The sequence below is a fragment of the Stegodyphus dumicola genome, chromosome 8, assembly GCF_044657685.1.
Source record: "Stegodyphus dumicola isolate Sdum_Otavi_A_Nest chromosome 8, ASM4465768v1".
NCBI classification, from domain to species: Eukaryota; Metazoa; Arthropoda; class Arachnida; order Araneae; family Eresidae; genus Stegodyphus; species Stegodyphus dumicola.
Window position 1 is genome coordinate 91,908,899 of NC_140775.1, and position 16,189 is coordinate 91,925,087.

General features: G+C 31.1%; 1 protein-coding gene across 1 annotated transcript in view; it reads left to right on the top strand.

The window, feature by feature from the left end:
• Positions 1–16,189, top strand: part of LOC118194229 (uncharacterized) — a 164,655-nt gene that overhangs the window by 17,083 nt on the left and 131,383 nt on the right. Inside the window, exons 3-7 of the mRNA XM_035365446.2 lie at positions 6,907–6,983; positions 12,600–12,734; positions 13,124–13,192; positions 15,152–15,357; positions 15,481–15,547. Of these exons, the coding sequence (XP_035221337.2) occupies positions 6,907–6,983; positions 12,600–12,734; positions 13,124–13,192; positions 15,152–15,357; positions 15,481–15,547 (554 nt within the window). The remainder of the gene's footprint in view (positions 1–6,906; positions 6,984–12,599; positions 12,735–13,123; positions 13,193–15,151; positions 15,358–15,480; positions 15,548–16,189) is intronic.

Genomic DNA, 16,189 nt, shown 5'->3' on the forward strand with positions numbered 1-16,189 from the left:
TGTAACCGTATCCAATCTTCATATCCCTTCTAGTAATTTCAAGAAGTACTAGACATTTCTTGGTGGCCAGGTGAAAACTACATCAGACCAGAATGAGTATCAGCTCTCAGCTGTAAGTTCAACATGAATTCGGAGAACTGAGATGTCTCCAGGTTAGCTTTGCTCTTTAGATACTTCACATTGATTTGTGCGTAATGTTCTTAGTAGTTTGAAGTGTAACTACTGATTGTACTGTGTGATACTGTGAAGAAGTTGTATGACTATTTTTGTAGAAAGTTCCAGAACTGTGAAGTGTTTCTTTTGGTAAAATAAATTTTATCAGATTTTTCATCAATTCTGTGTGCATTCAATCTATTACAAACCTTTATGCGTGCAGCAATTTTTGGTGTCAGAAATGGGATTAAATGCCGATGACGAGCGATGGAAGGGCAGCTAAGACAGCTGGTGATTGTCTTTGCTGCATTGCAAGAAAAGTTAGAAGGGGCCGTCAACTCTGACAAGTAAAATAAATGAAAGCAGCCTAAGAAAGGATAGAAGAAGCTGTGAACTCCTTTAATATGTTGACGGCGGCGTGGATATTCATTGTTCTTTTTGTGCAGCGGCGCTTGAATTAACGGTCTGTTTCATAGGGGCAAATAGAGCTTTGAGAAGCATCATTCTAATAAGGTAATAGCTATGCTTGCTCCAAATTTATTTAACAATAATGCTGTGTCTCATTTTTGCCAAATTTGAAGTGATAACCAAAACGAATGTCTTTAGATAACTTTCTTGTTAAAAAAAAAAAAAAAAAAAAAAAGAATGCATTATAAATTTGAGAATTTTTTTTTTTTTGGTATGGAACACATTATCCTATTTTACATTGATTCCTATCCTGTGGAAAAATTTGTTTCGCTTTACAAGTAAGATTTGGAAACAAATTAGGCTCATTAAGCGAGGTTTGACTGTATTTTTTAATTTATCCTCTTTTATAATATCAAATTCTCTGTCTACTGATTGATCTTTTGTCATAAAGTGTGTAGAGGCATTATCTGCCCTCCCTTCAAATAAAATTCATTCATTGCAAACTAATTTTTGGTTTTAGAAGCAATATGTGTATATTTAGTATAAAGACTGGTCATCAAATTAAAGGACAATGACAGAAATAAAACATAACTAGTACTTAAAGAAAAATTATTAATAGAAATTTGTACAAAGGCATTTAGATAACATAAATTATAATGTTTGGCCGTTGATTATTCGCAAAATATTGAAATTAAAACCAAATTTATGAAAACTGGAAAATGGTAGAAAAATTAAGTCACCTCTTTTAGAAAATAAATTTTTTTTAATATGACAGGCATGGAAAATATCAAAAATGCCTCTATTCTTATTACAAGGACAGGCATTATGGAAGTAGTAGTAACCAGGGCTGTGAGTCAGAGTCAGGCAGATTTTGGGGTAAAAGGAGTCGGAGCTGGAGTCGCTAAAAACAGGCCGACTCTGACTCTAGTTTTCGTTGGACAGTTTGAATTTGAAATGAAATTAAAATGAATTGAAAAAATTAATGACAAGCTGAGTTATTATTTTTATTTATAGAAGTATACATTAATAAATAGCTATTTTCTATTTTATTGACATATTAATAAATAAATATAAGGGAAGAGGATGGATGTGATATTTGTCATTAGTGATTAAACTGATTCATTTAGTTACAAACCTCAGTGGTAAATATAGGTAAACAGCAATAGCAGCAAGAACTCCTAAAATTGATGCCATTCTTAGGAAGCGAGCTGGAAAAGGAGCAATTATTGATCAAGCAATGCGATAAGGAAGTACATATTTGATGATAAAGAGGTTTTTTAGAATTAAGAACTTTTTTAGGAGATGTAGATAATCCTAATGTTTCACTTACAGAAAGACTGCGGAATGGTCCTGCAGAATTGGAAACTCTTCTTTCTATATCGTATATAGCCACAAAAAAGTTGCAATCTGAAGAATTGACAGGAGGCGAGAATAGGGTGTTTGTTCTTTCTGAAATGGAGGGTTTATTGCAGAAGGAATCGTTTCTTCAATGAAGAAAAGAGAAACTAGTTTGCTAGACAATGAGATCTTGTTGGGTTCAATATATGGAGATCCAAAACACTGAATTTTCTTCGATGATGAGCAAATTAAAAAGGCAAAAAAAGTCATCTATGAACTTTCATTAAGAATTAAATTATTCTCAGAACAATTGGAGAATTCAGATCAGGACAGTCAAACTGTAGACATTGCAATTGAGCCTCTATCATCCTTTTCCGTTGATGAATTAGATTTTGAGAAATATTTTTGGCTAATACTGAAAAGGCTAAGGCAAAGCGAATGAAAATGAAAAACAAGAGCCTTTAGATATAAAAATGAAAAAATACAAACAAGATTTCTACATGGTCTTTGAAGAAATAGAGAAATATGATTGTGCTTGCAAGACAACTCTTATAGAACTTATAAAAATGTATCCTGAAAAGTTAAAAGAAATAGCCCTAACAGTAATGCGTCTTCCTCCTACTCAAGTTAGAGTGGAAAGACTCTTCTCAGCTCTGAAGTTTATCAAATTGGATCTATGGTCCTTTAGCAAAGATCTTGCTGAAGCTATACAGTCAAAAGTCGTTAATCCGGACACCCATAATCCGGATCTATAATCCGGACCTCAAAGCTACAAACTTTCTGCACATGCGTGAGTGCATAATGCGTTAACGCATGCGCACATAATGCGTTTACGGATGCGCATTTAATGTATAACGGACGGTATAAGCTAAGCTAAAATTATCTAATTATCTATTTCAGTTAATGTTGCATATTGCGTTGTTCCTTAATTTTCGAATTGGATCCGGCTTATTATTTTTTGCAGACTGTTAGAGCAATTTTATAAAAGTAAGCTTGAACTTTCGATTATGTCAAATAGAATTTCCGATGTATGGAGCTGCCAAGGCGAAAGTATGTTTCGATGTCCATCAAACAAAAGTGGAATTGCTGTAAAAAATGGATAAAAGCATATCCTTTGTTTCTCAACCCATTCTGAAATTTATTTATAAATTTCACGCTGCTCTGTGGGGGGGGGGAGGACGTCGCGGCAAACAATGAACTGGAAGTTGTTCTGTCAGCACAATCCTTATCTTCAGGGCAGATGTTTTTATTTTATTCAGCTTATAATTCCTCACTAAATGTAGTATTTCATCTCGATGTATTCCCTCTTTGATATGATTTAAACCAAATTCGTCGTCATTATAAATATCACGAGTACACATCAAATAGTTTTCTGGTTGCAATTTTCTAATTTCGGCTATGCGTAATGTATGCTTTTGCATGGCGTGTTGAAAGAAATGTTTAATAAAGTAAACAAATAAATATTAAGCTCTTTTTTTTTTTTTTTTTTTTTTTTTTTTTTTTGTAAATTTTGATACTCTTTAGATCATAATTGCTCTTTATTTCATAAATTACGGTTTCATATTTTTAATTTTATAATTTCTGCATACCATCTTACCAGATTTAAACTGATGATCTCTAATCCGGAATCGCCGAAGTTCCGACGAGTCCGGATTAAAGACTTTTGACTGTACTGTTTTTTAGAAATTACTAATGCCAGGTTTTCCATTTCATAATAAATGGTAATTAATACAAATTGCTATGCCATGAATTTCTTTGTGTAACATCTATTACTTCTTTTATATTAAAAAAAATAAGCTGCAACCCATGTGTATATGTTTACATATATATGAGAGAGTCAGAGTCTTTAAAATTCCAGGAGTCTGAGTCGTTCATTTTCCCTACCGACTCCATAGCCCTGGTAGTAACGGAGAACATGGGCAGCATCCCTCTAACATTACAGTTAATGGGTTCTGCCCACGTCCGCCCTTGTCTAGTATTTATTAATAATTCTAAAATTTTTGCATTGCCATATATTGTGGCTGATTTACAAATAAAAATTTATACACTAATTGTATTCACATTATTAACATAACTTATTACATAAATTTTGATTGGAGAATTTTCTCTAATGAATTTCTTTCTTTTGTAATTTCTCTTTATTTTAAACAGTCTATATATTATTTCATTATCGTGAAGTTTCTCTTTTGTTAATTGTACCATTTCAATTAGAATGTTGTCTAAGTCCTCTTGCAAAATTCCTTTTATTTTTTCATTTCAAATTTCCATTTGTTCGGAGTGTAAGACAGTGTATTTCTGATCTCCACTTGCTTGTTGCATTAGTTCCTGCCAGCTCTGATAATTTATAATTATTCGTCTTTGTATTATCACTTCTGACATCTGAATTTGTTATGATGATAGAGTTAATGAGACAGCTTAAATTAAATTTGAATTGTATAGTATTCGATCACAAAGTCTACATTTTTAGTTTGAATTCAGCTCTTTTTTATTTGTAACTGTAATTGATTTCGTTAGCATAAGAACATGCCTTTATGATCTAAGTCCATTTTTAAATAAAATGCTTATTTAAACCTTTGCCTGACTTTTTAGTTACTTTAACACATAGCAATAATTTGCTTAACGTCTGTCTGGAGTTTTGGACTATTTAACTTTTATCAGATCAAGTAAACCCTCATAGATTCATTGTTGCTAAGTTGATAAGTTAGGAATTAAAGCACGCAGAAACTAGGGAGAACATTGGTTTGCATATTGGAAACAAATTTCTAACTATTAGAAAAGATGCATAAATAGAAGTAAATTGATATAAATTAGGCAGAATGTCTGCAAGTCGGATCACTTTCGAAACGCTAACATATACCTTCTTGAAAACTCCCAAAAGGCAAAGTTTTCACAGTGATTGATACTTTTACTGCTAACACTAATCAGTTTGTGTGATGATTTTCTGTACGTGTGGGGGTTAAAAAAAAAAGGGTTCTAGGAGAAATGCCACAGGAAAAAAGCCGACAGGAATAATGCTCACAGTTATAAATGCTCACAGGAAAAAAAGCCCACACAGAAATATTCCCATATAGAAAGATAAAGAGATAAGGCTAGCTGAAACTAGTGGGAACATTAGTTTGCATACTGAAACAGATTTCTAATTTTAGAAAAGATGCTTAAAGGGAAGGAAATTTATATAAACTCCCCAAAATGTCTGGGAAATCACGCATAATATTTTGTTTAGTACTGTTGCTACATATAATTTGTAGCTTTTAATGTGTAATTATCCTAGTATCGTTTAAGAATCATTGTCATAAATTACATATATTTTAGAATGTGACATGTTAATATATTGGGATTTTAATAGTGCTTTTTTAACAAATATTTTTAAAAGATAAATGTAATAGTGGCCATGTAAATCTATAATGAGTAAGGGTATGTAACTACCTAATTTAATTATTTATAACTAACTGCTTACCCTTAAAAATTGTCTCCTCTGTGCATTAAAGCGAATTTATTGCCTTTCATTAATCCTTACTGTGGTCACAAGATAAAAGACAAAAATGTAAAAATTAATGTAAAACTTATTCTTTGCATCTAGTGAGACTTAAAAATAATACAAAACAACTTATCAGCTCTGGTGCTTTAATGGCTTATTGGAACCTTGAAGTATATTAACTGGGTTACAACCTCTGGAACTCTACGTGAAGCTACGACACTAACTGCGTCAGGCAGAGCCCATCTAACTTTCAAAACTTGTCAACCGTGTCTACGTCAGGCCTTTCAGGTTTATTTTGATCAGCAGGTCTCTCTCTAGGCAAGCAGTAGCAGTGATAACAGCCAATCTTTTGTTACGAATCATGCTAATTATGGTTTTACTTCTCAAGTTAACCTATGCCTCTTGCCATAAAATCTACCTGCTATTTACTAAACCTCTAGACTGAGCAAGTATATGACAAAAAGAGACATAAGAGAAAAAATCAACATAAGCTAACTGTTAGTAAAACGTATATAAAATGTCGCTTATGTGTAAAATATTTAATGCTACTTGATACATTTCATAAAATTTTATTCTATTATTAACTTATTTAATAATTATGTTAATTAAGTTACGTTTAATAGTAATGCATCCTGCTTATGAATATATTTATTTTTAGAACAGTATTACAAATGTTCAGGCCCAGATACTAGTATTTTTAATTGAATTTATCCAGTTCCCATTTGCTCATAGGTCCTTAATTTTTTCATTAATGGTCCTTAAAAGTTCTTAGTTTCCTTGTGCAGAAATGTGTACGAACCCTGCAAAACACAACTAGATCACTGTTTAGACTATATCTGGACTCGTCACTAAACAATACTCAGGCCCAGTCATATTGCCTCCATTGAACATGACCATGGCACCAATTTAAACGGGGCCCTCTCGAAGCTGGATTGAGTGAGAAACAAACCATTGGTTTTCTTGTATATAGTCCAACCTCGTTAAGCCTTCATGCAGCAGTAGAATGGCTAATTCTAGTTCCTGTGACAGCCTGTAATATCTAAAACCAAATTTCTTGTAATCACTTTGCACCTTCTTCGAGCTGACAATAACGGAAAATCGTCTTCTGATGCAGTTGTTGCTCTTGGGTGCCCTTGACCAGGCTGTCTATCAATCAATCCAGTGCTTAAAAAGCTGTTTTAAACTTTTGAGTGACACTTTGAGGGATATTCAATTGTGGGTTACCTCCCTTGATTCTAGCAGTTATTCGCCACTTTTGACATTCACTTAAATGTTGCCTTCGAGCCATAACTACTAAATACTGATTAGTGTCAGAAACCATTTTCTCTTTAAACAACACTACAGACTGGAATTTCAACATGTGTCCATTGTGCATCACATTGTCAATCACCAAATTTGCATATTTCTGCCGCTATTTTTTCTCATTGTTCTTTAATTTTGATGACCAGTGTATGCATGTGTTTATAAATATTATAGCAAATAGACATACAGATTCATATAATTGCTTTTAATTTGTGTATATTTTTTAGATGACTACACAAGAGTCATTTTGTCAGAATATCCAGGTGTTCCAGGATCTGATTATATTAATGCTAATTATATTAAGGTATGCTTTCTTTTTACTGAATTTTAAATACTTTTTTCAGTCTTGATTATCACAATATTTTCTTTAGTTACATATGTATTTATATTTCATTCTATATGTATAATTACATTACGTGAGACTTTTAGTACACATAGTAGGATCTAGAAGTTCAGGGATATTCCCATCTATAAAAACACGAATGATGTTTTTGAGTTAGATTCCATAATGGTTTGATGCATAGAGAATTATTGAACTGTGTAAATAGGCATGACATGCTGTAGTTAGTGATGATTGGTTGCACATTTTCCATTGTCTTTGTCCTGCATCATTATTCTATTATTCAAGATATATGGATTTTTAAGAACCATGTGTCACAGAATGTCAGCCTGCATAGACTATAGAAATGCTACCAACTTGACTTGTGTCGAATGGAAAGAGAGTGACAGTGCGTTTTTACTCTGTATCAGATGAAAGAATGTCTGGAACAACAAAAGGAAAATATGAAGAATCAAGATGGTAGAATGAGATATTTCATTTAGCCACCATCAGTCGGCGAAGAAAGATGAAATGAATGAAAATAGACCAGCAATGTGGAAAAAGTTTGTTCGGTAAGATAGTAGGTACTTCAAATAATTAACAAAATGTTAGGTTAGAATATCCGAAGGATATTTGTGTTTTGCTCTAGGAAAAGGTGAGCATGGCAAAGAGCTGATGTATGTAATAGTACAGAAAGCTATTTGGATGTGATAGTACAGAAAGGAAAAAATTTGTTGCAAGTTTTTTGATATAATTTTGTATAGTATCAATTTGAAGATCTCTGTGAATATATGAATTTGGGATGAACCAGGGTGCATTAATAATATTACAAAGGGTTTTATTTTGAATAACTTTGATCTTTTTTATGTGGGTTTTAGCGGCGAGTCCCCATACCGGACTGGCGTAAAGTAAAGTAGGTCTAAGGATAGACTTGTATAAAATAAGCTTGTTGTTGATAGTCAGATTGCTATGTCTGCTGAGGAAAGGACATGTAGTAGCTATTGAGATATTGAATTTCCTGACAGTTTCGTGACTCCGAGATACTTCACTTGATCTGTCCACTGAATTTCGTCGTCAAAGAAGATGGGATTAGGCGGAAGGAAGTTTGTTTGTCCTTTTCTGAAAGTAATGGCTTTGGTTTTGTCAGTGTTAATGGCAATTCTCCACAGCGTCATCCAGTTTTCAAGAAGCTCCAAATAGTTTTGTAGAAAAATTTGTATAGTATTGATGGTTGAAGTTTGAGATAGGATAGCGGTATCGACGGCAAATAAGGCAATAGTAATATGAGATTCTTTTGGAATGTCTTGAGTATAAATATCATAAAGAAAAGGAGAGAGAACGGAGCCTTGAGGGACACCTGCAGTAATATTTCTAGTAGTTGAGAGGGTGTTTCCAACTTTGACAGCAAAAGTGCGATTTCTGAGGTAAGAGGCAAATAAAGTGAGTAATAGTGAGTGAAGTAAGTCGAATAAAGTGGTTCGGAAAATTGAGCAAATGCTACCAAATGTGCAAAGTTGTTAGGATCCAAAGTGTGCCAGTGGTGACAAATGTTTTGAAAAGAACCAGTAATCTACCACCGATTGGCCTGTGATCGCATACGTGGAGGAAAACATTAAATTGGTAATGCAGTGATTTCTATAACATCATTGTCAAACTCTTGAAGATAGCATTCAAGCTGCTATTCTCTTATCACAACTCAGTGTATTCTATCAGAGTATCTGAACATGGAATACTTGGCTTAGCACATTGTACCTTTTCTTTTGATCTTAAGCAGGAAGGAGAGCTGATGCAGTTATTGTGTGTTAATTGACAAAACTCATAACAGTCCATTATTTTTGGATTATTCATTTCTGGTTTGAAACTTAGGGCTAATTAGCTGCTATTTGATTAGACTGGGCTTCTCCAATAAGGAAGTCATTATCTTCAAGTTGATTTTAAAAAGAAAAAAATCTGGCAGGTTTGCAAAAATAGGAGGTCATGATGATAATATGTTTTTATTTTCATTCCATTATCTTTTTAAAATTTTTATCTGAAGACCCAAATTAAAAAGAGGATTATTATTTAGAACTTTACATAATTTGCAGAAGTCCATCCATCTGAAACATGCCAGAATGCACCTTCTATACTTTCTGCCAGCTTAGCCTGACAACACATGCAAGATTATGATGACTGAATCACAGTTTTTCTAGTTACCATATACAACAACCATTCACAAATATCCAATTTCTTCAATGTGCATATATATTTGACAGTTCTTCGCCAAACTTTGTGAGATTAATCATCATTTTTTTTCTCTTGTCTAATGTACAATGAAGCTCGAGTTAAAATCAGTTTACTGGCCTAGGCAACTTGCCTTTTTGGTATTTCCTTTATCTTAAGATGAATCATCTAATATTTTTCAAATTTAGTTCATAAGCATTGATTTACTCACAATACCAAAGGCTGAAACAGGGTTTGAAATTAAACTGGCGTAATTATATCCTTTGGATAGAACTTAATTTCTAAAATTGAAATTGCTGAAATTGTATAAAAGGCCTACAAAGGAAAGATGAGCAAAAGCAAATTAACAAAAGCAAAAAGAAAGAACAAGTAATAATAAAGCACAACAAAAACATTGTGATAAATAAAAAGATCATTAAATTGATGGCAAACAGTTAAATAAAAAATGAAAATATAAGACCTTCTCTAATATGGATTCAGCTAGAATCTATCAGTTGAACTCTAAAGGCTGTGGTAAATTTGGGCTGAATGTAAGCTCTGCCATTGGAGTTTGGGTTCAAAAAATATTTAAATCATATTTTGATTTCTTTGAACACCAGTAGTTACTTCTAAGATACATCTCTTAATTTCAATACATTCATCAAAAAAATATCTTTGATTTAAAACAAAATGCTAAAATGTATCTCACTAATAATTTTCCAGTAATCGACTTTGTTTTATTTATAAATAATAATAAGTATCATTTAAAACTGGTTATGTAAAAAAAAAAAATGTAGAATTGGTGCAGATTTTTGAATTTTAAGTTTACAAATTAATATTGTTATTTAGACTGTTTAAACATTAGTATTATTTAAACAATTAAAATTAAATTTTGTAGAAGGCTCATAAAAGCCATTCCACTGATATATCTAATAATTTAATTATTACTTAAATGCAATGCAAGTAGTAAATCTCTAAATTTTACTTATTTATTTCAAACTCAGTCTGCAATCACAGTTAATGAGTAAATAAAGGTAAAAAATCATCAGAAGATATAAAGAACGAATGGTAAAATTTGATTTTGCAATTTGAAGTCAAATTTTTGGAGGACAGTTCTGAAAACAAATCCGAGTTTACTTTTATAAGAGTTACAAATGATAGCATAGAAAACGTTGAATAATTAATTTTGGCAAAGCAAAAAAAAAAAAAAAAAAAAAGCTACTTAGAAATGGAACAGTGTTATAAAAGAAGTATTATTAGAAATATATTTCTAAAATATAAAAAATATATTTCTAAAATATAAAAGCAGAATTTTTTTATTCCTAGTAGCTATGTTACATGTTTTATTATTTTCATTATTTGTAAAAACCCAAAGCACCGATAAGTGTGAATCCCTTTTGTAATGTAATAAGAACATTCATAATTATACTGTTAAGGGAACTTAGTGAACCCACATACTGAACATAAGGCAGACAGAAACTTCTCAATCTCCAAAGGATATCAACAATCGATTGTTGCCAATTCTGTATAGAGCAAATTGCCCCATGACACTGTTTTCAATTCTCAGGTCAGAGGTAATTGATTATAATATTGCTTTTCTTAAAGAGACAGTATGATTTGAGTTACTGGCAGTTTTCAGTTTTGTGAAATATACATTACATACAAGATTTATTCTTGTTGGCCATCAAATTTTTGATATTGCACTGCTTCAGTTTTAAGTAAAAGTTTAGGAGTGAGATTTTCCCAGAACTTCCTTTTCTAATCATTCTTTTTATCTTAACAATGCTCATATTTCATTTTTAAATCGCAGCTGTTAGAAATGATAGAACTGAATTCTTTGGCAAAAGCACATGCTTTCTACCATATCCAGCATATCAGTTTACTATAGCAACATGATTTGTGCATCAGTCAATAACTGCCTCAGAGTTTCACATCAAAAATAATGATTCTATAGTGCTTCCACATCCCACCTGTTCTCCTGACAAAAATATATCATTGTAAAGGGGATCATGTTGAAAATATTTGTGCATAGATTTTATAAAGTAAATATAATATTAAATTATATGTCAGGTTTTTGAATTTTTGATGCTACTCTATACAAAGATTTGGCCCACTGGTGCAGAGTGGATAAAACTGCTAAACAGTGGTAATTTGATTTAGGCTTAAATCCTGGCGAATAAGCTGCCTGCATAATTTCTTAGTTTCTCCTATGTGTAATATGAGTACAAACCAGTGTCTCTTTGAAAGTTCTTTGCAAAGGCATTCCTCCTCTAAAGTATATAGGGTAGCAATTAGTGAATATTAATTTATAGTTTACTATGAATTTAATGTTATAAATGTTTTAAAAATGGTAAAATATTTTTGTTAAAAAATTTAGTGCAAAAATTTTAATTTTATATTCCAAAGGCAGATCACAAATTTTGTTTAAAACCTCTGATATTTTTTCATTCAAGTGCTTTCATTTAAACAAAGAGTTTCATTGTAATAAATTTAGTTTGAAAATATATGTAAAAATTAATTTTTAATATTTTTTCCATGTATATGAGCTTTTATTAACCCATATGAGCTATTAGTCTTGAAACGACATTTCACGTCGAATCACTATAAACTCTGTATCACTTTTCAAATTGTTGCCTCTAAATATTATCGCCGTGTATTATATTTAAAGACATTAAATAATGAATCTGCATGAATGTATGTATGTTTCTCGCATTCTGAAAAAACAACAATACCAAGAGCCATCAGAATTTGATTAACATAATCCTCCAGCTGAATATGAGCACCTTCAAACCCAAATTTTGAATTTCAAATTTGTTTTATTATCTATTTTGGATTTTTTTTTAATTAATGAATTTTTGATTAAGAAACTGAATGATTTCAAGGCGAGCAATGGCGACACTCTGTACAGAATAAAATATTTTAATCTCCAGTACGTGAGATTGTCTGTAGAAATTCTAAAGATACGCTGTGTTTAAATACTTATAGCCCGAAGAGACCCAAATGCTCTCAAAACCTATATGTAGATGTAAATGGGGGGGGGAAGAAAAAACTATCTGTGTATGTAATGTAAAATCTGAAAGCTTTCAATTTGTTTTTTAAAATTATTATTCTTATTTTTCTCTTTCAGTGCAAAATATTTCATGATTAATTTTGTCTGTTTGTAAGCTTATGGTTTTGTTTGGTCTAAAAATGATCAAGTCCAATGAAAAAAGGTAGTTCACAAGGTATTCCCTTTTCAATACTTTTGAAACTTCAATTAAATTTAATTGATAGTCCAAATGCTCTCATAATGTGTATGTGTGTGTAAATGGGAAAAAACATCCGTTCGGGCATAATATAAAATCTGAAAGCTTTCAGATCTTTTTTATTTGTATATTTTTTTATAATTAAAATTAATTTCAGGGTGCAAGTGGGTCTTTGGCATACATTGCATCTCAAGGACCCCTGCCAAATACAGTTGTAGACTTTTGGAGAATGATTTGGGAATGTGAAATCCAAGTTATTGTAATGGCATGTAATGAACAGGAATCTGGAAAAGTAAGCATTGTCTCAAAACATATCATTTTACTGTCAGTGAAAATTTTATTACTTTAAGTTTCAGGACATGATTTCCAAGAACTATGACTTCTATTTTTTTTTTTTTTTTTTTTTTAAATAATTATTGAATTTAAAAAAAAGTCCTGTCAGTCTGCTGTTTCCTGGTTTCATGAAGTAACATCTTTTTAATAAGTAAATTATGCTTCAGTTTTTCCCTTCAGAGGAGGGAAAAAATGCAAAATTCATTTATTTTTTGCCACAGTATGTGCTTTTAACATCTCCCTTTATATTTAATAAATTAATAATGTATTGATAGATGCTTGAACATTTTTATTTATAAAATTTTCCCTTAAATATACTAATTACCAGTTTTATTCTTAAAATTTCAGTATAAATGTGAATGCTATTGGCCCACTGATGAAGAAAAAAAGCAATATGGAAATATCAATGTTGAATTTGTAAGTTTTTTTTAACTGTACATTTTTGACATCTACAATTGCATAATATAAACATATATTTCCTAAAAGTGCGTAATAGTACTGTATCTGCTGCTTATTTTATTCTTTAGTTTATAAAATTAGCTGGGTACTATTCCATTAGAGTGGCTTCATTTGAAAATGAAGAAAAAATGAAAAGAAAGCAATGATGCTACAACACAAATATCGTGGCTCAAGAATTTAACATTTGAAATATTTTGACTTGAGATTTCTAGCTCTCATTTGAAATATCATCGCACTCATTATTTTTTCCCATATATAGGCATGTTTTTTAATACGACAGATTATACAATTTGGCAATTACTTAATGATCAAGAGGCTGTCTTAAGATTCTTTCAGGACAAAGGAATAATTCATAGCTATAGACTTTGTTCTCAAAATCATCCATTTAACTCAGAGCTCCTATATGGTGTTGTTGCGTACATGTACATTCTTGCTATGAAAAAGAAAGAGGGTTGAGAACCAAAACATGGTTTGAAGACTCGCGTCTCTTTCCTCGATGTCGCTTGTTTTATCTGTTTATGGTATCAAGAATTGACGTCGATTAAATTTTGTTAACTTCGGTTAGAAATCAGCCGTAATACGACAATAGATTGGAATAGCTACTGTAAAGTCTTTTTACAAAGAGAAAAAACAAAGTTGGATGTGTTCTTCCAGAACAATGGATATTCAGGGTTTATGCCAGGAAAGCAATGCAGATGGCAGCATTATATTTTCAGACTGCTGGAAAGTATGTAAAAAAGGAGAATTAAGAAATGCTGGATATGAAAATTTCACTGTGAATCACAGTTATAATTTTATGGACCCTGAAAATGAATGCCATATACAAACTGAGGGGTTGTGCTAAATGGAGAAATAAATGTCAGCGGGGCACTGCTCGACACCATTTATAGTCGTATTTGATAGAATTTATGTGGCGTTGGTTACATTAAAAAACTGAACATTTTTCTGTATTATTGAATGATATTTGTAATTTTATGCTATCTGTTTAGATAAAATTTAATTTTGTTTTCTTATTTATTATTTATGTGTATTCTAGATTAAAAAATTTAAAAAAATTCTAATTTGTGTAAAAAGTTTATTTATATTAAATTATTATTTTAGGTATTAATTATCAAACTCTCCATTCATTTTTATTTTTCTAGATAAGTTTCCAACTGATATCAAGTTTCCATTGCACATATCACCATCTATTTAACTCAGCCTTTAAATAAACTCAGATGTGTCTGGAAGGGAAGTGATGTTAAATAGTGGATACTATGTACTATTCTATATATATTTTTAACTTAATATCATCAAAACTTTCCTTACTACCCAATCTATGAAAGAACTTTGAAGAAATTGGAAATTATTTTGATTTTCACAGTATAATTCCAATGAGTGACCTTTTAGAGATTAAAAAAAAAAGGGGGGGTAAAAAGAAAAATGCCAAAATAATATTGGATTTCAAAATTATTAATGATGCTTAGAGTAAAAGGTCAATGTGGCATTTTTCTTAGGTTAGTAGCTTAATGTGCACTTGAAATTAATTGCAAAGAAAGGAGTAAACAAATATTTGTGTATTATTTGTGAGTTGCAGCTCATTGTGTGTAGTTAAGCTTGATATTTTCAAAATTTCTGTGTAAACATTTAAGGTATTACTGAAAAAAAAACTCTTTCTGATGAAAAATGCTTCATTGTTTTTGTATGAGCCAATATTGACATTTTGATGAATGTATAGAACTCATCAAATAGATCCCCCTCCTTCTAAAAAAAAAAAAAAAAAAGTTGAGAGAAATTAAGCTGTGTCACTGCAAAAGATTTCCAATTCATCAGTTTCCCCTCTCCTCACTTCTCATTTTTTATTGTGTTTGCTTTTTATTTTAGTATGCTATTAAAATATTCTTAACTGCACATTAATATAAAATTGTTATGCTGTAGGTGAAATGGCGGCAGGTTTGCCCAGATTTTTTAGTTCGTACCCTCAAAGCATGCTGGGAGAATGAGGAAAGAGTGATATGCCAATTTCATTACACAACATGGCCTGATCATGGAGTGCCAAATTCAGTTCAACCTATTTTGGAATTAGTTCGCCTCATTCGAGATTGTCAAGCTTCTGAAGCCGTACCTGTTCTAGTACATTGCAGGTATATAATTTGTTAATTTAAAAATATCTGCAATTAATTAGATTTGCAATCAAATTATGCCAAAATGTAATTTATTAATTCTTTAAAATTTTTTTTTTTTTTTTTTTTTTTTTTTTTTTTTAGTGCTGGGTGTGGTCGCACTGGAACTATCTGTGCTATTGATTATGTATGGGGCTTAATGAGAATGGGAGTAAGTGATATTAATCTTTTTATGCTTATGAATTTATGTTGCTTAGAAATTAGATGTAAGAAGTAATGTAAACAGAATCTAATGATTACTATGCATATATTGTGAATAAATGTTCTTAAAATGAAATTTTTTAAGGAAAAGCCAAATTGTTAAAATGAATCACTGAATGCTTCATTTTTGTGTACTATTTAAATAGTCTTTTTTTTTTTTTTTTCTTAAATTTAGTTTGTACATCTTCAAAGTGATGTAATAAGACATTAAGAAACCAGATTATGCCATTTTTTTATCAAACAAATCTGATTAAGGCTTCCTCAAAAGAAACTGCAGTTTGTAGTGTTGTTTAGCCTATTTCAAGTAATAACTGTTTGAAGTTTTTAATTTGCTATAAGAATGGATTATTTTATGTCTATCACATATAAACAGTATTTCTTTAATAAACATCTTAGAATTTATTAACTATTCTAGCAAACAGCTCAAAAGTTTTACATCTTGGAAAAGAAGAATATATCAGTCTTTCTAACATCTTTCTCATCAGGCATTATAACAGTTTTTCTATAAAAATGTCATCCAAATTTTAATTTTGCATAATTTTTAATTCACGTGTTTTTCTTGCTATATATCAGCTAATTAAAATTTTCAATT